Source organism: Odontesthes bonariensis, chromosome 23, assembly GCF_027942865.1.
Source record: "Odontesthes bonariensis isolate fOdoBon6 chromosome 23, fOdoBon6.hap1, whole genome shotgun sequence".
NCBI lineage: Eukaryota > Metazoa > Chordata > Actinopteri > Atheriniformes > Atherinopsidae > Odontesthes > Odontesthes bonariensis.
The window spans coordinates 14,933,118-14,959,051 of NC_134528.1; the positions used below are offsets into that span (position 1 = coordinate 14,933,118).

The 25,934-nt window shown below is 37.5% G+C and overlaps 1 protein-coding gene across 3 annotated transcripts in view; it reads left to right on the forward strand.

Annotated features, from left to right (window-relative positions):
• The window catches only part of LOC142373632 (zinc finger protein 385D-like), an 82,835-nt gene that overhangs the window by 47,462 nt on the left and 9,439 nt on the right, over positions 1-25,934 (forward strand). For 2 of the 3 annotated variants that reach the window (XM_075456967.1, XM_075456968.1), the window contains 2 exons: positions 22,244-22,392; positions 22,972-23,079. In XM_075456967.1, the coding sequence (XP_075313082.1) occupies positions 22,244-22,392; positions 22,972-23,079 (257 nt within the window). Of the gene's footprint in view, positions 1-4,170; positions 4,453-22,243; positions 22,393-22,971; positions 23,080-25,934 lie in introns of those variants that run through there. The other variant, XM_075456969.1, reaches the window with a different exon arrangement.

A 25,934-nucleotide genomic window follows, 5' to 3' on the forward strand; every position in this document is an offset into this window, starting at 1 on the left:
GTGTGTGTGTACGTTTGTAAAAGTGCAAGGAAAAACAAGAAATGTTAAGATATAAGCCCCTTTCAGACATGCTCCCTTTATCTTAATCTGTCAGCGATGTAATGTGTCTGCCTCATATCCAAATGAGCACACTGGTCACTTGACATTTCTCTATCACTTAATCTGTCTGAACTGAATGACGTCAGTTTTGGCTTTCATTCTAAATCTTTGCCTGAGACTTGATGTTCATCGTCATTTGAAAGATAAAATGAAATCCTCAGTTCTTGAAAGCAATGACATCATATGAGACACACATCACATCAGGTTTTAAAGCGTGCACAAAGATCCCTCCAACTTTGAAATTGATACGCATGCACATGTTGCATCTGGTCTTGTCCACGGATTACTGAACGTGCATTAATGCACTAATATGCACTGATAGCACACACACATATGCCCAACATTTACAGCTCCAAGTATCAGAGTCAGCTGACTGAACATGGATTTTCAGTCTTCGTAGATGTAGATTTTTAAGATTGTAAGATTGTTCAAACACACATCCTGAATCCATTCTGAGAAATAATGTCTTTCAGAGAAGTGGCTTACAAGGTTTCCTCCATGTTTTTAACAATTTACCCCCTAAGAGAGGAAATGAAGCTTTTTGTCTACTTCAAGCAAAGTCTTTTCCTCATGGAAAACCTCCAATTTTCCCAAATAGAGCTCTGATGCAGATTGACTTGCCTTAAAGCTTTTGTGTACCTGCATACAGTATAGATATGCGGTATCAAAGAAGCAGCTAGAAGAGCAGCATCTCTGCAGTAACATGCATTCAGATAAGAGCTGTAACAAGCTATGTGCGCTCTGAAATAGGACAATAATCAGCTGGAATTTGCTGCTGTTTATCCTCATTCCGTACAGCTGAGGCTGCTGAGCAAAAGCAGCCATTTTTCAGATGTCACTTGAACTGTCATCAGTGACTGTTCCGCAGTGTTTCAGTGAGTTGCACAGATTAAGTAAAAGGAGCTGATGTGAGCTCCTTCACCTAATTCCCTGATAGTGTTAAAACAAGCACCTGTTTTACAGTATTCCCAGTATTTTCTTTGCTGTGCAATTGTAACATTTCCAAGGATTATGTTTCAAACACACGTTTGAGCTAAATAGATGTCTCCTTTGGTGTGGTTTCCCTGCAAGTTTACTGTAACGGATATTTTTTTATTCCAAATTAATTCTATATAGCTACTCCTGTTATGATGACTGCAGTTTGCATTCAGATATTTACAGCATCTTTAGATTATGATGCTCATAAAATCCATCCATCCATCCATTTTCTATACCCGCTGAATCCGTCGGTCGGGCCGCGGGGGGCTGGAGCCTATCCCAGCGGTCAATGGGCGAGAGGCGGGGTACACCCTGGACAGGCCGCCAGTCCATTACAGGGCCACACAGAGACAAACGAGACAACCACACACACGCTCACACTCACTCCTAAGGACAATTTTAGAGACACCAATTAACCTAACATGCATGTTTTTTGGACGGTGGAAGGAAGCCGGAGTACCCGGAGAGAACTGCTCATAAAATATTTTATGTAAAATTTTATGTGAGTGTTTAGGCTTTGTAAACCTTTCTGTTACTGCTTCCCCGTCTATCCCTCACAATCTTTACCAAATCTGTGTTTCAGACATACACAGAGTCCATAAATGGAGATATACACAGCCAGTCTTTAGTAGGTCCATGACAAGATGAAAGCATGATGTGTGCAGTCGACATAAGATCATTCTGCTCGAGGGCCTCTCCCTGCACTTTCATTTGAATGCAGTAGCCTGAAATCAAGTGTAAAACTGTCAGGATTTGTCAGTGTTGTCCTTCCACACCACCCTTATTCAAGTGGACAAGGAGGCAGCAAGGAGCACACAGTGAAGACACAAGCTCTGCATGCATGTTCGTGTATGTGTGTGTTTGTGTTAGGGGGGCATAAATCTGTCACATTATGAGGACGCGCCTCCTTTTTTTTTTTTTTTTTTTTTTTGGAACAAAAACCAAGTCCTCATTATATTAATTTATAAAATTATGAAGTAAGGACAGGATAAGTTTTGGCTTTAGGTGAGTAAACGTGTTGTCCCCTGAAGTAATAAAATTACTGCCGTTTGTGTCAGTGTGTGTGACATTTGTGACTACGGTGTCTGGGTAGACACTGTGAGAATAATTGTGTTTATCTGAAGTGATTTTCGTGACTATTGAATGAATAACAATACCCCGAATGCTCTCCCTTCCAAGCAGCGAGTACATGTCTTTGTGTTGCCTCTCCAAATATGTATTGTAGGGCCTCTGGAATGAGAACAGTTTTCAGATGCACTGAACCTCTTCCCTTTCACAGAAACTAAGAAGACGTACCAGTAAATGTAAAGGTTAATAGATACTCTGTTAAGACGGTTTGATATTTAAAACATAGCTTGTGTTGCAGGTGGCTACAGTGTAAGCAGAGCTTACAACGTAGAACTTCAAGAAGTATTCAGAATTTCATTACATTTGGAAAATCATAAAGCAAGGATACTGTTACAGGAGGCAGTTTTGTTTCACTTGTTTAAAATTGCAATTATTGTCTATAGAAAAATTTGTATTCGTAGTATAAAGAATTACATACAAAAAGACAAAAAGGTATTTCAAAGTACTTTATGTAAGACATGAAAGGCATTAAAGAAATAAACAGAACTTTAAAGGATAGAATAAAATTACAGCATAAAAGAAGTTCAAATATGAAATAGAAGAATCAGTTGTCACTGAAAAATATGCTTTTCTAATTGGTAGAGCAGGATATTGAAGTGTTAAAATTAGCATTATGAAATCGTTTAGATTAATTGTGAGTGGGGAAAGAGCTGCGCTATCAATATGCCTGGCATACATCTCAAATTTGGTAGCTCACTGTTAAGTGTTGATTTACTTTGAGCGCAGCCTTTTTTTAAGTGAAGATTCAAATTAAAAATGCCTTTGTTTCAGAAATACGATACATCTGCATGGCTCTATGCTTTTATCCCCCAAGCCTTACTTTTACTCTGTTTTTTCAGAAGGCTGATTATTCAATGTAGCTGTTTGATATGGATCAAAGAAACTGATATCATCCCATTGCCGATCCTACCAGTGAACAAGAAATGCCACATGCACACAGTGAGGAGGTGCAGCAGTATGAACATGCAGCTGGATCACATTAACAATATCAATATCCTCTTTTCCCTGAACAGCCCCAATTATCGACAACGTCTCTCCAAAGTCCAGATGTTTATGATAAAAAGGTGATTCAGGGCTAAAATCGCAAATGTATGTTTATAGCTAAAAGTCATTGCTAATAATTGATTGTGTAGATCATCACTGCTCGGAGAAACTGTCTGGTACACGTCGAAGCCTTGCTGAAGCCAATCAGAAGTGAGCAAAAACATCTTCACCAAAATGTTAGCCCTCATTATCACTTGTTCCTCTTCTCTCTGTAAGAGAGATATGATAACTGATACTGTAATGATCTACACTAACCTGTTTAGGAATAATCATTGTTTACAGTCAGTAAACAATGTTGATTGGTCCAAAACAACCTTATCCACAAACCTGGCAAATTAAACACAAGCTTACTTTAGCTAAACTCTGCTATTTAATCATACTTTTTTATAACAGTCACACTTGAGTGGTAGGTGGAAGAAATACTGATTTTGTATAGATTGAGCGATTTTTGCAAATCTTGAGTGTTGAAATAATTGATTCCAATCAAATACAAGTAGGACGGTACAAACAATATGTGACCTCAACATAAACAGTGTGTCATTCGGATGCAGATTTAAAGTTTTACCCTCCTGCTTGTGAAGGCTACTTGCAAATAACAGCTGTACTTTTAGAAAACATGCCTATTGTTGTCAAGTAATGCCAGGAAGGAAGCTGTATCTGAGTGTCCTCAAGGGAGCATGCAGGTGTGAACCCTGAATAAGAAATGCTGGCGAAGAAGAGGAAGTGGAAGAAAGGTGGCATGTTCATGTTACCAGCCAGTCCTTTGCCGGCTCTTTCTCTCCCCTCTTCCTCGCTCAGTCTCTTGCTCCTTCACGCTGCCTTACATACTCATACACACAGAAGAATACACACTTGCTCTTCAGACACACTCAGCTTCTATTCTTCTCTAGCCGCCTTGCTCTTTCTCTCCGTTGTCTCATAAAGGGCAATGCGATCAGCAGAGCATGACACTTTTAATTGAAGCTCACGTGCGTCGTTATTTCGCTGCCGCAGTTTGGATCACGGCCAAGATGTGTCATTGACCCGAGAAAGGACTGCCATTTCACCTCAGGGTGGGGGGAAGACAGACACCGAAATAAGACGGAACGGGTTTCTCTCTAAGGAGGCACTTTTGGTGGGTTTGTTCAACTTGTCTGATTGGAGATCAGCTGGCTGGAGAGTCAAACACAGGAGGAATCATAAAACACGTGGAGATGCTGCTGGGTAAGACTGCTACTCTTATAAAATGTGTCAGCACCACTTCTTTGTTGGAATCCAAAAACAAGATTTGAGGTTTTAGTAGTTTTCATTTGTCTTGAGATGTGATGTTTCTGTGGCTCCATCTGTCTAAATGGATGTGAGCGCTCTCCTGTCAGTGTATGTTTTCCAACAAAGACTTAACATCAATGCTCAAGGGCAGGCTCTGTCTCCTGCCTACCATCTGCCCTCATTTGGTTCCTGTGCATCCAAAATCAGTCCCTTGCCTGTTTGTTTTTCTAATTGACTTTTGATGAACCCAAGTTTGGGGTTCAGACCAATACAACACTGTTATTCCCAGATGTGTTGAGTCATTTTAAAGACACACAGGAGCAGTGCTGATATCACTGCGCAGATTGTTGGCAATTATGTCTTTAAATCCCTGGGGAAATAGGCCCAGATTAGCTCGTATAATTTAAGGCTATTAAAGATAAAGGCAGTATAAGTATAGCTAATCATTTGTTTTGGGGGTTTTTTCTAGGTAGGGAGCAAAATGTTGATTTTGGGTATTAAGATTCAGTTTTGCTACATTAAAGTCTTTCGTTTTACCAATTTAACTTGATTTATATATTTATAGTCACGACTCCGAGTCTTGTTTGACCAGTGTATAACAGGAGCTACATCAAAAAATAAACAAGATTTCAATATAGATATAGCAGAAACAATTTTCAGATGAATAAACAAGACAATGAAAAGAAGATAAATATACTGTTATTTTGGTAGTTCATTGTCATTTTTCATGCAAACTTTCCATAAATGTGTTGGTTATAGTCTCTTAAATGTTTTCTGCTTTTCTCTCTTGATTATTTTTTAATACTGTATTTAGATGGATTAATTCTCTACCAGATGTTGCAAAATGGCAGTCTATAAAAAACATCTGTTGTCGAAAAAATTTTTAATTTTTCTTCCTCAGTAACCTTCTTTATATAAGGGGGATTAAAGGATTTAAAGTAAACCCCATGACACCCGGCGAGAATTAAATGCACTGTTACACTGAGTAAAATAACAGATTTCTTCGGGTTTGAATAATGTTGGAAAGATTTGGGAAAAAGCAGATACACAAGTCAACAAAAAACAGAGCATTAGTGGTGCATGGTAGGAGGTTAATAAAGAGATGACACATATCTTTGATCCTAGATGAATGGTTGTGTTTTTTCAAACAGTCGTCATAAAGCGCAGGTTCAGATTTTGTGTCCATATGTATTTTGAGATGTTCTTCAGCAGCTTACAGAGCCCCATAACACAGTGGCTGAAAATAATAATAAATGGCTGTGTAACAGCTCTGGGTGCTTTCCTCTTTAAATGGCAGATTAGAGGGATCCAAGGGAAACAGTTGAAGAGAAGATAACAGTTACGTTTTGCCTGGTGGCTTTGCTGCATCTTCCCCCATCTGTCATCGAGAACTTCGTCTTGATGTAGTTGTGACACTATGTGTATGACATCAACTGTGTAATTCCCTCTCAAGTCGAAATCACGAAAACCAAGTTGTTCTTTTTGTTACGGGCTTTAATCACACACGGAGCATGATAGTGTGCCGTGAGAACTGTTAGACATACAGACAGAAAAGCAAATAAACCAAATTACTCCCACGTAAAGACATCAAAGGAACAACGCGACTGTTACATGACTCAACAAAACTTCGTCACATTACATCTTTACAGTCTTACAAACATAACAGCAACAAAACATAAATGTACCTCATTGGCCGCTTTCTCTTGAGAGAAAATTAGAAATCTTCAGTCCTTCAGTGCACTATGCACTTTATCCAGTCTTCCTTAATTATTGCTGATCTTAGGCAGAGAAATCAGCAAGGTGCCTGCCTGCTACCTTGGTCCAGAATGTTACAGGTAGCGACCCTCAAAAGTAACACCCATCAACCCGCGGCAGCAACCTTGGTTCCCCCTTAATTAAGACTTGTTCCCCATATCAAAACAAACAATTTACATGAAATATATGAAATGATGCTTTTAATATTAAACTACTGTTACTACAAATGTATGTATTCATGAACTCTGTATGTTTTAACCTAATATTTATTAATCTATTATTTATTTATTCTGACTTCGATGGCAGCTACAAACTGTGTTCAGTGCAACATGAGACAGAGGTAAAATATCACTTAAAATATGAGACTCTCTCCAAACCGTTACATGGCCTATAGCTACATTTCATGTCAATGTATGTGTTGACTCCAAATCTCCAAAACAAACTTGAAAAGAGAGCTTCAATGGTTAAAGAGTGAAGTCGAATCCCTAACATGATTTTTTTTCCTAAACCAAACCAAGTGATTATTGTGCCTTAACCTAACCAAACAGTGAAAGGAAGCGAAAGTTAAAAGCAAGGGAAAAGTAAAAGAAAAAAAAGGGGGAAAGGAAAACTAAGTGACCAAAAAAACACTACGCATATCCCACACTAGTCTCAAACTCATGTCTCCTGCTTGTAAATCCTGGAGCTTACACCATCTACCAGCTCTTTAACCTCCTGCCATGCTATGGCCATTTTTGAAAGCAGGAAACACTTTTCAAAGTTGTTTCATAAATGCTTATGTAGGTTATATCTGTCAGTGGGACAAGTAACCTATTCTGTGTAACATGCCTGCTCAGAGGGGTGTTAAAGGCTGATTCCAAGATAACCTCACATCCTGGGGGGTGGCAAGCAAAGATCATAATTATGAAGTCTTGGGCTGATTGTTACACAGTCGATCATAAAAATTGGATTACTGACGTATATCTCTATCAATACAGTCTCAATATATGTGTATTTTGTTTTAATACTGTTTTTTGAAAACCCATTTAAACTTGTCACTGCACCCCCTCTGGTGTTGTAAAAGTGGTACAGATGTGCAGAGCCCATATCTACCATGAACAGACCACTTTATGGAACAGACTGCATCAAAAAGCAACAGCAAGATCGACATTGTTTCAAAATTTAGAGAGGTTCTGTGAGGTAATTTAATTTACTTTTTTATATATTTTTGACAATTCATTGTGGTTTCATTTAGCAACAGCTGAGCTGCCGCTCCTATTTATAGTTTCTACAGTGAAATCATTGCCAACACAGCAGTTGTGCTCACATTGAATTCAGCACCTTCAAAGATGTCCATATCATTCATTCATAACAAGTCACACACATTCTATTTGTGCTTCAGGTGGATTATTACAGAGATTCCAGTTTTGCCGCAGCTATAATATTTTTAGTAGTGGCAAACCTGGACTTATTTTACCACTCAAGTAAATAAAAAACAAATAGTCAGCCTGATAATAAAAATGATGGTTAACAGATTAACAAATCATCTCTTCTTTCTGCTTCTAATGTCTTCACTTTAACACATTCTGTTTGCTATTGTGCCCCCCTTCATGAGAATAAAACCACAGGGGGAATTTCATTTCTCACACACACATAGAAATTACATTTACAGTGTGGTTGCTAACTATTTTCTATAACCATGGGGTATGTTTTATCCTCTGGTTTGTGCTAAATGTCATCAATGCCACTCTGTCCTATACTCTGGATCTCAGTTTATGTTCAATCTAATTGTTTAGTTTTTTTTGTATTACACATCAAGCTAAACGTGTCCAGTATTTCATTATTTAACAGTCTAACTTTAACCATGTAGTTTAAATCATAATGTACCTCCGAATATGACATTACAAACATGACAATTTCTCAAAATGCCTGGAGACTGTATTCCTCTATGCCTCATTTTAGCATTACAAAACTGAAATATGTGATTTTATGACTCATTATCTCAGCTATGATGACTTAATTGTATTCTGTTGGGGGAGAAGAGATTTAAAGAAAGCAAGTACTTATTTTTTTTTTTGTACCGTGGAAAAAGTTTTTTAATATGATTGAGCAGAAACTTCACGATGGGATCATTAATTTCCTGACAGGGGGGCATTATTATACAGCGTTAATGAATGAATATTCTAACTGAAGGGTAACAAATATGGAACATTGTGGTTATTATTGCTATACCGATTACGCAGATTGTCTCAGTTATCAAATGTAATTAGCCTACTGTACTAGCTTGGTATATCCTGTCAGTGAGAGCATTTTATTGCATTTGTGCCACAGTGGTGCAGTGAAACGTTGTGTTGCAGTTTGATACGCAGATGTTTGAAAACCAGCAATTTAGAGTTTTCTTCTGTTGCCAGCTTACTTTTATCTGAAAACATTCTTTTCAGAATTAGTGTATATTTATGAGCATTGATTATGTGACAACTGAAAATCCAACATCAATAGAAAAAATATATATGCATACTGTAGGTAGAAGTCGGGTGGTCCTTAAGAACCTTTCCATCACCTTTATTTCTTCATTTCGTTGTACAAATAATTTTGTAAATAAAGATGATTAATATGCACTGAAAGTATTTGAACTCATCGATACAAAGCATAGTGCTTTAGAGAATAAATCATTAATATTCGTCCTCATGTCTCACAGTGGTTTGGTCTACACACAGCTCTGTTTTGGTTTTTAACCAGATTTCGAGGATTGTTTCAAGGGTCCCATTTGCACTTGCATTCAATATGCAAATCCTCACCTGCAAACTGACAAAAAATCATGTCTATAGGCACTGACTGTAGGAATGACCTCTAAAGTCATGTCTTAATCCAATTCCACTTATTATTATATTATTATTACATATATTATTAACTATGTGAACAGTGGCCTCACTTGGATTGCACAGTGATGTGGTGGTTCGTGGTGAAGCCTTACAACAAAGTTCTTGGCCTCTGAGTTTCCATGTGGATCTTTGTGGTTATGTAGGTTTTTTCAGGCTATACCCGCTTCTTCCCATCATCCAAAATCATACACATTAGGTTTAATGGTGATACTAATTTACCTTAAAGGAGAGAGTGAGCACACATGCCTTTTTTTCTTTTCTTTGGCTGGCTGTGTAATGGACTGACGACTTGTCAGGTGTGCTCTGCCTCTTTCCCCATGACAGCTGGAACAGACTCCAGCACCCCTGGGAGGCTGAACAGGACAAAGCAGATATGGAAAATGAATAGATAAGTTAATAAAACCCAAAAACTAAGCACTTATACATTAAGTTGTAATTTAGATTCATCATTGGGCCATCACACAAAGGTCCGGATTCAGAAGGAGGTTTGAATTCAACACAACAGCATGTAAAGCCACTGAAAAAAACTTTAATTCGCTTTGTTTGGATTTGTAACTTTTAAACTTGCACAAAGTGCATCTGCGCTGTCCAAAAATGTAGTTTACAATTTGCAATGTGAGAAGTAAATAATCCATTTCAAATTGTGGATCTAGATTATCTATTATGTTACTTGGGATTACCATTCAATGTCGACCAGAAAGTTCCTTTTTTTCTTTTTTTCCCCACCTCACCTCTTGTCCACCAGAATTGACCACATTGACCACCTTTTTTTGCCAAACAGGCAAAAGGTAACAATACCAACATGCAAAACAGTGTGACGTACCTTCGCTCCCGTAACAGAACATGTTGAGCCCAGAAGTTAGATGTGTATATAACCTGTCAGGGAGCAACTTTTCTTTGCAGTCAGTTTTCACTGACAAGCGTGAATCTGTGTGTCTCTTATGGGTAATACTTCATGACAGCAAAACAAATGTCATTCACCTCTACGATGCACCATTTCTGCATTTGAAAATATTGTTATTATATGTAGCAGTACTTTGTGTAATTCCAGTTTGTTCTTCGTCTGGTGCAGTCAAAGCTTGAATCATAATGTGCTACTATTTACTTTCGCCCTGTCAGACAGCCTTAATCAGTCTGTGTGTCTTGTCAGTTTGAGTTTGATTAGCATGGCTGGTAATAACTGAAGGAGTCCACACACACATTCACACGCACTTAAAAGAGGACCAAAACGGGACATTATTTTCCTTCTAAATTCATTAAGTCAACCCTAATCAAAACCTAAGTTTAAAAATATTGAATCTTAACCCTTTGTGGGATCTGATTTTTGTTCCCAGATAATAGAAAAATCCCCACAGAGTGAGGGGTTTAATTGATGCCACTGCCATCTAGTTTTTGCATTTACCAACACACATTTTAATACTCCAGTGGCTAATCATCATAGAAACAACCTACTGTTTGCAGATGATGACATTAAAGTGCAGCAGAGGCTACAGTTGCTTGAACAGCTACATGACCTATTGTCTTGTACATGAATTGTTGGTCTCTTTACATTCAAAGAAAAAATGTGACTTATGAGTCTTTCTGTACAGTAGACAGGATGTGTTGATGTCTCACGTGTGATGAGACATACTGTTTATTGTGTTTTAATCTTTATGCATGTGGGCTGGTTAATGTGAATTTAATGCGTGTGAATCTGTAAAGCATTTTGATAGTGGCATAATTAGTTTAAAAGCATCAGAGGACGTTAAAAGATGACGAGTTACACGTTCATTTCCTGTTTTTTCATTATATTAGACTTTGTTGTACAGTTAGAGGCTCTGGGTGACTCACATCCTGCGTGAAAAATGAGGGCAACGTTTTTACAGATGTATCCTTGGAATGGAGCTACATGCCAAGGCCGGCTTAATTAAGGCATTTTAATGGTTTTAGACACATGCCACGGATTTCTGTCATATATTCTGAATCCGCCAGGAAAAAAATATATCAGGTGGCCATACATGTGCTGCTGCAGCCATCAGTACTGTGAGGGGATGACGTCAGCTGTCTGTTTGCTACATTGTGAGGAGAGGACACAGCAGACAACTACCAGTGTATCATAGATTATATCACTGAAATTAAATTGGATTACTTTATTTTCTCTAATGGATACACCTACATTCCCTGCAACCATGACCCCACTCGCCTGCCCAAATTGTGCCCTCCTTTACCTCTGAAGTGTTCATCACTCTAGACGTGACATATGATGCCATGAAATGGACTTCCAAAAGTTTAGGAAACCAGGGTCCAGATGTATAACCAATGCAGCCTCACAAAAACCATGTGTATGCCTCTTCCTATATTCAAATTTCTATACAGTATATGTTAGATTTGCATATGGTGCATTGGTCACACATGCTTTTAGAGCAATTTAAACCTCACAAATACAGTGGGAACAAAGCAGAAAATGGGGCAAATAAATTTAACATGAAACGAAGACAGTTTCACTGAGCTAGCTCTGTATGATGTTTTTTTTTTAAATTTTGTTTCTCATCTGTATTTTTTATAATATAGTCTTATTTATTTGTTGGTGCTATGAAAATCTACAGCTGCAAGACAGCTGGTTGCTCTGGTTTTGTTGGAAGACCTTGCTAACTTTAAGATAAATGGTATTTAATGATTGCCCTGATTCTCTGGAACATTATGATAAATGGCCGGTGCGAGGCTTTAGGTTTCATTGGGCTATTCTTTCTGAGGTGTGTAAAGAATTGTCAGATTTTAAGTTGTGCGTGTGAGGTGATGAGCAGTTTGGTATCGTTTCTGAAATACAGATGTTATTTCTGCAGGGTTCTTACTTCCTCCGAACTTACAAATTTGATCTCTCTGTTAATCATTCAGGAGTTTTTAATCTCCTTTTATTTTTAAGAGGATCTCTGTTTCACATTCTATAATATTGGGTTCTTCTTTTCTATTACTTTTAAGTGTTTCTAATATATGTAAATGACTCATCGGGTTAGTGTTAACACCTATTACTTGCTAAAGGTGGGAGTAATAATGATATTATAAAGGAAAACCAATGTTTGATATTTATCAAAAGAGAACCATAAGAACATGTGACTTTATAAATATGCCAAAAAGACCATGTATGCACATTTCTACCTTTGTGCATACACACAGTTTATGTTATCAATCTAATCAGACTTGTATGCGTCTGTCCCTGGTAACATCTCAGCAGTAAGAAATGTGTGCATTCTTACAACTTGACAAGTTTACTAGTTTGACAGTGTAACATACAGAGAAGGTGGCTGTGGTGCACTTTTCTCTGGAAGATTTTTCATTGTCTTCAACTTGACTGACTGATCTATTATACCTTTTAATATTTCTGTGTAAGTTTGTGGTGTTATACTAGCAGTCGAGTTGCAGTGTTGTGGATCTACTCTGACTACTAACAAATATAATTGGAAATATCCATTTTCCTCCAGTTTCTCTCGTGATTCTCTTACTTTTTGTATCTTTATTTGGCAAATTTATTTAGCCACTTTCAGTGAGGTTGAAAATGTTTTAATTCACACAGATGTATAATTGCATCTACCCATGGAGCTCCAGGTAATTCTGCATCCAGTCACCCTGAACCTCATATTCAAGAACCCCCTCTAATGTTTGTTATGCATTGTGTCCGAACATAGTTTTTTCCCTTTCTTTTATGTGGTGAAGACAAAAGCATTTGGATGTATAAACTAGCAAAAAACAAAAGGGATGAGCTTCTGTCACAAAGGGTTAGAAGGGAGGATGAAATTAAGTCTAAACAATCAACCTTATCCTGTCAAAGTGCATCTGAGGTGTCTGTTCGTGCTTTTGTGTCAGCAGTTATCGGACTGTATACAGTTCCAAACGGCACCTGCCTCCACCAACTACAGAGTGTTTTGTCTGCTAAAAGTATGACGTATGAAGTGTTATTGGAATTTGATGTATCCTGAAAAGAGTCACTTCATTATTGAAAAACCTAGGCCAAATTTTCAAGAAACTGTAGATACTCTGTAGATACTTCTAGTCCAAAGAGGGTGAGTGTTCTTTTCTAAGTGTAAATCTCTTGAGGAGTATTATTAAATGTAACTATATTTTTAAACAGTTCAAGACTCCCACTCTGTTACACACGTGTTTGGTTTAATTTCCAAATATTTTCCAAAATCTTTTTGGCAATGTAAATGGGATCCAGCACGTAGTGGCAAAATAATGTGATCCGTTAACAGTATTTTTCCTCTGGGAAGCAGATTCTTGAGGACATTGCATGTTTTTCAATCAGGAATTCTGAGCATGTGGCAGAGCCTCTACCCAGTGTCAGCAAAACTCATTCATGTTTTGGTATTTTGCTGAAACGCAGACATAAATTAAAAATAATATGCTTCAAAATCCAAAGGCATGCCTTGAAAGTATAAACAGAAAATATGCTAAAGATGTTCTAGCTGAAATACGGGGCTGCCAGAAGACCTGCCATTACCCAAAAATGACAAAATGTTGACTACAAATTTAAGTGCTTTCTAGTGGAAAAGTTTTGGAAAAGTTTAACTGCTTGTATTTTTCTTGTCTAAAGGTGTCAGTACAAAATAAATGCCAGGATACAATTTATTTTGTGTTAAAGGATTTTTAAAGCATTACAAAGCCTCTTATTGTTCACTTGAACTTGAACTGACCAAGAACAGAGGCACAGCTTGTTTCCTGATGCATCAACACAGCCCATATGAGTACGAACCTGGTTACTTGTTCAATTAAAATCTTTAAGATTTGCTCTCAGACTCAGATCAAAAAGACTGTTTACTTTGATACACTCTGAAAAATAAACTCACTTTTCATCTTTCAGAGCTCAAGATTGGAGTCAGTAGAGTCCAATATGTAGACAAATAATAATAGGACAAAGCTTTTGGACTGACAGCCAGCCACTATCCACCCGTGTGGTATCTGTGAAAAGCTACTATTTAAAAGAAAGAAGGAATATGAATATGAACCTGAATGTACCCCATTTTGTAAAATTTTTCCTGTCCTAGAAACAGTGCAACATTATATGAGAAACTCTTTATTCACACAATTTCTCCTTCCACAAGTGTTGCACAACAGCTGTCACAGCCATGTGAAGATGGGGATTAAAGAAATGCTCTAATTTGGTGGTTAATAATGGTGTAATCAGCAGTAGTACTAAGATTAGTAAATCTTAGTTAGTAAATCATAGATTAGTAATAAATAAAAAAAAAGAAATCCCTTCCTTGAATGCTGAGCTCACTAAGGGATAATGATATTTATTATTATATTTTTTTTGTTTGACAAATATTATTTTTTCAAATAAATTCAAATATATTAGAACTGTTCTGTATTATCAGAGTAACTACATCATCTTCAATGTCGCTGTCATACATCTTTCGGGTTGTCATTTCTGGAGCTGACAATCCTTCAGGCTTATTCCACCAGGCAGATGTCGTATTTACTGCAGCTCAGAGAGGGCATCGAGACAGAAAAGCTGCTAATTACCATGTTCATGAGGCGGATAAAGCTCTGCACAGACTTGAAATTCCAATGAAGATGTGCTACACATTTGTCGTTCAGCAGGTCTGATTGGACTCTTATCTCAGTTCAAGCAGATGGTGGTAGTTTATTTCAAGTGTGTTTGATACAGATGTGCAGCAGGCTGTGAAAAAGGCAGAGGGTCGCTAATGGAAAAGCAACAAAAATTGCTTCCTATGAGCAACACCTCTCTCCCAGCTATTGTTTTTTTTTTTGTTGTAATGTAAATTCGAAAAAGATAACAGAGTGCATCATGTGCATTCATTTTGTTTGGCATGGAGGAGAGCCTCTCATAAAATACTCTTCCAGAAAATACCCAAAACATTCATTTTAATTACTTGTGAAAACTGCAAATTGATAAAGATCATTTTTTACATTTAATTGTATTTCCTTGCTGATTTTACCACCAGTATAGATGAAAAGGCTGTTGTAAATTCTGATACTCTTTATATTTTTTGTGTAATTCTCCTTTACAAGATGTGTGAGTTTATGTTCTCAGCAGTAGTCTATGATTGTTTTCTTTGACCAAAGGACACTAGTCCTGGACTTCACCTTGACCATATTCAATAAAACTTTATGGACCCTTGGGTGAAAATGGGCCCACAGTGCTTCAGTCAAAAGTAGGACAGATTACCAGAGGGAGCCTGATCAGGGCTGGATGGTGCAATTCTCCTGAAGCCACCGGCTCTGCCAGCTGCAGCTGTGTGCGTTTTAATAGTCACTGACAAACAGCTGGAGAATTTGCCTGTTGGCTCCCAGTGATGGCCTAAATGTGCTTTGTCACAATAAAGATGATTTATTTCAAGACCACACAGAGCACAGCGGGGGCAGTATTTCATGCCATCGTAGAAATTAGACCTTCACTCACCTCTTTTTCCTTTTTTGTTTCCAGTGGAACAAGCTCATAGAGGAGCTGTCAGTGGCAGTTTTAATGGATGCTAATTCATCCTCCAGAGCTCATCATAAATTCCTAGCGCTATGCCTGTTGTGTAAGCAATGAATGGCATCATCATTACAGCAAAAGCGCAGTGCACCAAGCACTTGTGTTTTATGACTTAGAAAAGCTGTGTATTTCATGCTACTATAAAGTAGAAAACATGCCATTTAATTTTCATGATCTGAAAATGTGTTTCGCAGGCTTAACAGCCAACCCATGTCAAAAAAGACATGCATGCAAACTCCACATTTCTTAGTGCCTAATCTTGCCTGCTCTATAGCAAGGAGTTATGATTGACTGCTGTTCTGCAAAAGAATAATGCTTGTTAAAGGTAAAATGAGGGTAACTTTCTGATCTGCTCCCTTAATGTGCACAATATTCAGTAGTGACTGCAATATTTATGTTACATGTCAAAAGTGACTGAGCAGAGAATATTGTATTTATAAAAAGGGTAATACAGTGCATGTTGGTAATCATGAATTTATCCTTTTTTTTACTATCTCGTAGAAATATTTTTATTCATATTAAGTATCAAAGTCCCCCTCGGCTTAAAAAATTAGGTTTGTAACCTTATTAACATGTCTGTATTGTGTTTTTATGTATTATAAGGTTTATCATGAGCAATGTGAGACTTTAATGCTATGGCTGAGGTTTTCTGCTTTGAATCTCCAGAGCACCATCTACACCCTCAGAAAGGTGATGTCTATTTTCAGTAACCAATCCTGACTACTTGTGTGGAGGGGCTGTACAGTTTCTGTACAATTTCCATTTGCTGTGAGTAACCATTGACACGAGAAGCTAGCAAGCCATGAGGACGTTACCACAAGCTAGGAGGAGAAGACAGAAAGCAAAGCTGAATAAGGAGCCACGGCACTTTTCCAGCCCAGAGCTGGTCAAGAAGCTAGTTGACCGTGGGTTGCTTTGGCTGAGAGAACTAACTGGGAGGTCATAAACTGACCATCAACTGTGAACGAAAACGGGAAAGAGAGAAAACACTGAAGAAAAAATACACCTGCCAACGTACCTTCTCATATTTATGTGGTCTCTCAGATATTATATAGCATAATATATAGCATCAGTCACCACTGAAAACGGCGGCCTTAGCAGGATCCTCAGCCAGCTGAGGGCTTTCTTTTCCGGCATCTTGGGAGAAAACATGTGAAAAGATGTGGATACTGCAGCGTCTCCGAATATACTGGATTAATTTCTGGTGTAGTAACTTCTCTGGATAAAGCATGAAGACTTACAGAATCTGATATCATACTATCACAGTCATAAACATCTGCCATTTTAGTAACCAGAAGAAACACACCAACTTGAATCTCCACCTTCTCCTTCTCCATTTTGTCCTCCAGAAGATTCAGAAGGGGGACCTTAGTGTATCTTATCTGTGTCTCCTTGACAGAATCTGCTACACATCCAGTGAATATGTTAATAATAGTACAGCAGAATATTTTATTTGCTTTTAACATTAAATTAGGTGAAATTAAGATGCAGCCCGAGCACAGTCGTTAATATCACTAAACATTAACACCACAAAGATAAGATTTATCAGAGGTGTATGTGAGCTCTCAGAAACCTTCCCCCTGTGCCACCATGTTGGTTCAAAGTGAAGACAGAGAGCCTGGACCAAACAGATAATCTCAGGAAAAGGGTGTACCATGAAAGGAGCTACGGCAGCCTAATCTCTGATGTGTTTGCTGCTATAAAAGCCTCTCATCCCTGCTTTTTCTTTTCCACACGTCATGAAAAGATGCCATGATTTTGAGTCACCAAAAGGCTAATTTTGGAAATAATGGAGATTAAGCCTTTCATGTTCTCTCAAGATTCTGTAATTTCCTTCTCCTAAGCCTATACGCCTACACCTTCTCATTACAGGGAGGTTGGCTGCTGTGACCTACTGTTCCAGCTTTTCTGCTTAAAGAAAAGAATTAGAATAAAAATGAGCACGTCGGAACTGGCTCTTTTAAAAAATATAGATTCACATTTATTGTAGCAAGACAGGATAGAAAAATCAAAAGTCACAGCAGTTTCAATCTTTGAATTTCGCCAACCAGCAAAGGCCTATGCTAAAGCAAAACTCCTACAATTCTTACTCTACCTGCACAAGCCCCATAACATACAAAACATTGCTGTTTACTGTCTTCGGTGCTGATGATTAGTTCATGATGAATAAGCTTTTGCCTCATACATTTATTTGCCTCCTACCAAAGGGTTGGATTGGGTTCATGCAGGCTCCACAGAACTCTGCCCAAATCCTGCGGAGTGGGTGGTTTTAATATTTCTTTGGTTGGACAGGGGCCATCAAAAAGTAAGCTGTGTGTCCCAGTGTGATGCTCCGGCATATAGCTGTCTTTACCAAAGTAATGGTGTTAACAATAAAAGTGAGAGGAAATTACAGCAGAACTCCATTACAAACATGTTTAATATAATTTATTGAAAGACACAAAAACATTGAAGGCACAAAATCTGTGAAATGGTTGTGTCAATACTTAGAATGGATCACAGTGGGTAACAATGATCAGGAACAGTCCTGCGCATACTTCTTGTGCCATATGTATCCATTAGATGCATACTGTATTTAAGACTTCTTTTATTCCCCTAAAGTCCCTGTGAAATCAAATAGAGCATCTAATTATTGTCATATTATTATGTCTTTTCTACTTCTGTTTTACAGTCTATCGTTTACCATCAATCTTTACATTACACACATAGATATGTTAAAGCAGATATCTACTATCTGTTTGGTATAGGCAGTGAGAAACATTCAATAGTTATCAATGACATTAGTCAAGTATGACAATAATTTGATGTCGAATGAAAAAAAGAATTAAAAAAGAATCAGGGCAAATCTTAGCATGGAATCACCACTGGAACTTCTGTGATGCACTTGTACAAAGGATCCAAAAATAATTTTCACCGGACAAATAGGAGTTTAAAAACTGTGAATCACCTCTTCCGAGTATCACAACCCCCATGAACTAACTCAGTTGGAATGTAATACGTTTGATATATTTGGAAAGTATAAAAGAACCTTAAGACAATTTGATTTTACTGCATTTGTGTTTCATTTCAATTGCACACTCTTACTATGGAAAGAATGCTGATGCCCTGTGCCCAACTTTGCAGGAGAGAGCAGCTTTGGTGTACATCATGGATAAAGAGGGGAAACATTTTTCAGTGTATAGTATGTGCCAAAGAGCAACTTTCATCATTAGGAATGATGTGCAGGCTCGAAATGCAGGCTCCAGTTACTTTCACAGTGGTGATCCATTCATCTTATGAAAGGTGCTCTCTGGCTACATTGGCTGGAATAGCTTCACTTTTTGGGACATAGATCATGTGCATTATGATCTATCCAGTTTGGCCAGAAAGGTATCTGAAATTCCCACTAACTGATCTGGTTGATGTCCAGATTCACAGTTCCCACACACGTGATCATTTGATTTAATTTAATCATCACACAGTCCTCCTGGATTATCCATAAAAGGGCCTCTTAGCAAATATCTAATGTCGTGGAGGTCTTGCAATTGTATGTAAGGTTATTTCATGTGGTTAAACTAAATCCCACTTGACTTTTTTTTAGTTCATGGCTACAGTAATTGAGTTCATGAGTTTGAGGTCATGAAGTTAAAGTGATGAGTGAGTATTTATAGAAACATATCGAGGCCTTGTGGTTTAAATATTCCCAGCATGATTAGATGACACTAATAACTACAGCATTAGTTCATTTTATCAAATTAAACTTCTATGACCCTCTCTGGATGCAAACAAGATGGTTAACTTGAACCTCCTGTTGCCAGATGCAGTGAGGCTGTTCACAGATGATGGGAGTTTTTGGTTTGTTCTGAGCAAAACGCAGTTAATTAAATGTCTCACCCTGATGAGTTTTGTGACTATGTGGATAGGAGATTACTAAGATCAATTTTAGATTTGTGTAGGAGAGGAAATCAATGTCCCCAAAAGTCATTCTGACTGGCAGATTAAGCACGTCAGCCTAGCAGAGGTAGGGGGGGCAATGACTGGTTGTCTCTGTTGGTCTCTCTGCCCTCCTCTCTCAGTTTAGTATAATGCCATTCGATTTACTTTATTGGCATTCGCAATATGTTAACGGTCATGGTGGGGCTTTTGAATGAATAATTTCTAAATCAAATCTGTAAACATGTCCTAATGGTGTGTGTTTTCTAATGTGTGTGTGTAGTCCAGAGTAGTCAAGGCTGCACATTACGAATGCAGAATCAAATAAACAATTATAATCGCCTCTTATCAATGTACTTACTCATTTCAAATTCTGTTTTAAATAGATGCATGGTGCTGTGGGGTAGCTGGAAATCACAGTATTAACAAAATAAATGGATGTAGCCTGGACTTATTTGTTCTTCTGTTTGTTATCGGTGTCCCTGACCATCAGTTTAATTTTGTGCAGTGTCTGGTTTGAGATTGAGAGGCATTCTGATGAGCAGAATCTTTTAATTGTTCCATCTTCTTGCATCATCGTTTTAGAGCTTTTTATTCAAACTTATCTGCAATATTTTTAAGAGTACTTTAGAAGGGCGAACAGCTTTGTTCTCTGGATGACAGTGAACTATTGAATGGAGGAATCATTATTATTCAGCATATACTTGAGTAAAATGTCTTAAAACTACTAAATGATTTGAGACAATTTTGAGCAGAAGATGTTTGTCAGGATGAATCATAACATCTGCTTGTTGTTTTTTTCTAGGTAAACTTAGTTTATTAGTTCTTAACCTGACTTTAATTTCTGTCTTCACCATGTTTTTCATTTCTGAGCACCAGTTTAGAAAAAAGAGACAACAGTTACAGTGTGTTACATTTTGGGTCATCTTCAGCTAAAATCAATATAAAAGACATAAATTGTGCTGTCTCAATATCTGTTCACTACATAATTATACCAAACTTTTTGGTCCTCTTTTTAATTAAGAAACAGACTTTCAAGTAGTAGACTTTCAGTAGTCATGACATCCGTACTACCTATCCCAAAGCTCAAAGCACTACTTACATCTATCCTCACAGAGCTGATAGTATGACCTTCATCAGTCATGTTGAACAAATTTATATTTCACTTCCTTGTAGGCCTGCTGATTACACTCTATCAAATTTAAAGCTTTTATCTTTCAGCGTATGCACTGCCACACGTATATTCAGAGACTTTAACCTGGAAAGTTTTTTGCTTTATCCTGTTCCCTTTTGTGTCGGTGCTCGGTTTGAAGTTTTTTTTGTTTTCTTTTTAAATGAGGTCAGATCAGTGAAAACATGCTGATTTTCAAAGACTTTTAAATCTGCCTCATCTCCAGAGATAAATCTTGAAATCAAAGAGGTGAAAAAGCAAAGAACCGGGGAAAATTGCCTTCCTGTTGCGTAGCTTTTATGTTGAACAAAATGAAATCATGTGACTCTAACTTCACAACAGACTCCTGCTTTTTTGTCATTTATTTCATTATTTTCTGTCGTTTTTTTTATTCATCTGATGGACAATTACATGTTTTTAATGATGAAATCCTCACAGAAGTAAACACAGACATAAACATGTACATTTTGTTTTTCTCACATTGCTTTCTTGAAATCATTTTTTCTCTCCATTCTGGTATGTTATCCAGCTTCATCAGTCTACATTATTCAGTTTTTCTTGGCAGAAGACACCTGCTACCAGGCACTTTTCCTGTAGTCTGTCTCATTAAGTTCCTCCTGACATTTTCCACCCTGCTAAAGCCAAACCTCCCTCACTAACCGCAAAGTTTTTATCCTTACCAAGTCTTTCAAATGCACAGGAAAAATGACAGGCATTTGTGGTTTTAAATCCATATTATGTTATTTTTCATTCCTTTTTGTGCCACTAAAAACACACATCACTGTCACCCAAGAGTAAAGTTTCATTCTTGTAGAATAACTTCTGTAAAAGCAATTTATGAAGCCAGTTTTATCCTTATTCTTACCTTCACACATGACCTCATAATCTAGCAGCGTCTGGACATTGAGCAGACAGGCAATACAAACAATCCTTAATCAGCATTTTAATGTGAGTGCACTAATGTGGCTTTGGGTTTGGACAAAGGTCAGCATCATAATGCTCTTTAAAGCATGAGCGGTCTAAAAGCATGTAGGTCAACCAGACTTAAATGTGATGAAATAAGAGTTCATGTGGAAAGAGATTTCAAAGCATAATGTATTGATGAAATTCCTGTGGGGTCTTTCTAAAGAAATGCTTCAGATGTAAAGCAGTGTATGCGACGGGGACAGAAAATTTGGATGGAACAAAAAAAACGAACGGCCATTAAAACAGAACCTTTTTTTTTCTCTTTTCTCATTTTGACGACTGTGCGGTTTGATGAGTCAAACTAAAAAAGCCACAATTACACATCCAAGAGTTGTGCTGAAAGGCCAAAGACATTTGTGAAGATAAATAATGAACTTGTAACACAGGAAAAGGCCACTCAAAGCCTCTCATTTATCCCCTGCTATTACCAAAGTCATTAAAGCTTTACCGACTGAGTCATTCATTGTGAGGGTCTTTCTCTCATGTGTTTGCTAAAATCTGTCTTCATCCTGTATATTTAAAGATGAAGAGCGTTGGTGGCCCAAAATGAGAAAGGTTGAAATTTGCATCTTTCCGCACATCACTCAGATGTTGTTATCTCCACTTTAGGTGCGCTGTCCCAGAACCAGGTCCACCCACTCCTGGGCTCTCTGCCTCTGCCAGGTCGACCCCTGCAGCCGCAGCGACAGCTGGAGCACTTCCTGCCACTCAGGATCAACGGCTCCTCACCACTCAGCCTCTTCCCCAATTTTAACACTGTAAGATTCCGTGCCTCATTTTTCAAGTTCACACATAAAGCCAGTAGCAACTTTGAGAACAGTTCCAGACAAGATGGGCTTTTGAATGATGTGAACTTTAATGACGTTACTGTCATAATTGATGTGTTTTTTTTTTTTACTGAAATCATCAATCATTCACTGGAGCATATACAGTAAAGCTGTGTACTTAAAAATGTGACTCTTGATATGCTCTGGTTCACTTCCTGTCATATGTGTGTATTCCTCAAATAACAAGCCAAAAATGCTGAAGTTATATGCTCAACTATTTGTAATGTCTGAAAAATTATGGGAAGTTCTGGAAAGTCTCCCGTTGAAATCACATTTGAGGTGAGTTGTTGCATCTTGAACAGTTCAATAATGTTAGTAAGTTGAAATTCAAAATGTGGTTCTCTAAAGACACATTTTGTGTGTAGAGTAAGGCATTTGTATTGTTAAAGTATACCAAATTTACACACATGTCAAATATATGACTATTATATCCTTATTGTACATTAAGGCCAATGTAAAGCAGTGCCAACATGTTTATGTTTTTATGTTTGTGTATGTTTCAATTTGTAGATGGACCCAGTGCAGAAGGCTGTGATCAACCACACCTTTGGCATGTCTCAACCCAAGAAGAAGCCCATCATATCATGTAACATCTGTCACCTCCGCTTCAACTCCACCGTGAGTCGGACACTTGTGGGTTTTTTTTCCGATCACATCACAGAAGCAGAAGTTTAAACTACATATAAAAAAAGCTGAATTTATTTTTAATTTGTCACAGGAAGGTGGAAAAGCTCATGGCCGTCTGTTATCTGCAAATTGTAATTGTTGACCGAAGACTTGTTCGAATAACCTGTCTTCTAAAGGTCTTTTTGCAGTTAAAGTTCATAAATTTGAATGAAGTGTAATATCTTTGCATCTTAATGGTAAAAAATAATCTTATCTGTAAAAATCAATTATCTAACAACTAGATTCTTAAAAGGAATTGTCTTTTTTCTCCTTATCACACCAGCATATTCATTTAATTTCTATATGTTCATTTATCTTTATTTGCATTTTTATCCTCCCTCTATGTTACCTGCAGCTGTACTGAGAGTGCGGTTTGAACCAGGAGTTGGATGCCAGGTTGCAGGCAGGTACCAGGTCCCAACAGGGGTCAGCACTGACTGACGAGCTGGAATTTGAGCAAAAAATGTGTTTAAAGGAATATTTCAGAATACCTCAAGTCTGGTTGTATTTTTTAAGGTCACTGGCTGTGAAAGAAGCACATAGGTTTTGGTAGGTTTCATTTTCAAAGTCTTCCATCTTCATTCTTTGTGTTGGACACACAGCTTCAGCATGGCATCTCAAGTTTAGTGCCGTTTGTAGGGATGATTAGAAAGAAAGCTTAAAGTTTAAATCAATTTAGCATATTGAAACATCAGTCTATCATGCTGAATACAGTTTATTATTTTAGTTTACCATTTTCATCAGTAACGATTGCAAAACTGCAATAAATGAAGGATTTGGGGAAATACATTATATAGATGAGTTAAAGCTGCTCTCATCAATAAATGACATAAATAATGGATGTGTAGTCAAGTCAAATGTATTTATGAAGCACATTAAAAGACCTGCCATTAACAAAATGTTGGTGCATTAAAAATAGCAAATAAAATTAGGGCGGTAGAAACAGTTGTAAAAGCTTGAAAACAATAAAAAATATATATAACTATGACAACAAATTGTCTCTCATAGGAAAAAAAGTGTTTTCAGAACAGATAACTTGGAGTCTGCCTAACATGTATGGGCAGTTGGTTAACAAAGTTATTCATCTTGGTTCGTTCTCACCAACCTTGCTGGGTTGCTTCCACAGCAGCAGGCAACTCTATGTTTTGCAAAAACGCTTGAAAATCCTCTTTATGTAAAGTAAAGGCCAGCACCTGGCTTTTGGACATAGCAATGTAGTTAGCAGCTATTGAAACCCTTTCTAGCAGTTAGAGATGACCACAGTGAGTGATTACTGGGTTTACCTTTATAAAGTGGTCCAAAACAGAATTTATAAATATAAAAAAGGAGATATAACATATTCAATAGAAGTTATAACTAACTTTTTATGTGTAGTAAAATTCATGACACAGAAGCCATTTACAGGGCTTTATTGCACTATGAATGGGAATGGATAGGTCAAGCAGTTTGTTCAGTACAAAGGTGTATGACTGTGAAAGTAAAACCTATTTACTACTACATGACTGGTGTACGTTAAACAAAACAGACTTGAAGATTTCCTAATTATTCCTTTTGAGCTGTTAATCTCACTGAAAAAGCATGAAAGATCTAAAGGATCGCGCACTGGACAGTTACAGTGCTGCTTGTTGTTTTTGAAGAGTTTGAGCATCATGACCATGCATAAAGTAGTCTGAATCCTGGTCAACTAAAGCTGAAGCAGTCCTCAGAGTTTCGCTCAAAAGGCTCTAACTGAGGGTGTTTGTTTTGCCGTCCATGGTTAAAAAAGTCCACCTGTTACTGTTTAAAAGCTGCTATGATGAAACATCATGCACTCATACTACACTGGCATGCCAGACAGTACTGTAGTATGCGAATGGAAACGGAGTCGTCCCACTGACTCAGTTGAAAATCACGCTGAATGGTTAGTGTGCACTGACATTCAGCATAGCCAAAGGGCTTGTATACCCTTTGCTCTACCCTGTATTCCCAGCCACGCACTTTGACCTTTGATGGTGCCCTTTTTGTATGTGTAGCAGTCCAGGCTTTAAGCAAAGTGTTGACAGGGAGACATATACTCAACCTCTCAATGCACACAGATCACTTCTGCATACTATGAGTTTGTATGCACTTTAGTTGGCTGCAAAGTGTGTGCTTGGAAACTGGTGTGGATAACCTGAGCAATGACAAATTATCTGTCAGCATTGTGTGAAGCCAGAATTGTCACATTGACATTTTGTTTATGAACGGATTGCACTTGTGTCTTTCATATACAGAAAGGCACCAATGTTTCAAAAGTATTTGTTCTTATAGGATAAGAACAGTTATGTTACATCGTGTTTTTCTTGTTGTCTATAAATTCCATGTAAAGACCTACAACAACAAAGGTAATCTAACGTCCACAGCTAGTATGGTAAGAAGCATTTTTTTTCTCTTTTTCAGCTTTTTTTTTAGCTTTTTTTTTACAATTAAACAAAAATTAAGTCTTTCTATCCAAGGAATACGCTGCTTTGGGCTTTGGTTACACAAATAGTGGTGTTAGGTACACATTAAAATGTATATTAATCCATGTTTTCCTTCAGTTAAAGGGGGTTAGGCCTAGCCCACGCTCTGTATTTTTATTCTAACACTTTATTCAAGTAATTTTACATTATTCATTGTTTGAAAAAAATATTCTTGTGTTTTGTATATGGATCCCCTCAATTCATCATATGTCTCTAAACAAGCCGTTTTATACAATACCTCTGCTGAAGATGACCATATAAGGAAATTTATGACATGCTCAAGTTCAAAAATATTCACTGTCACCTATCTTATCCTTTGAGTTCTGC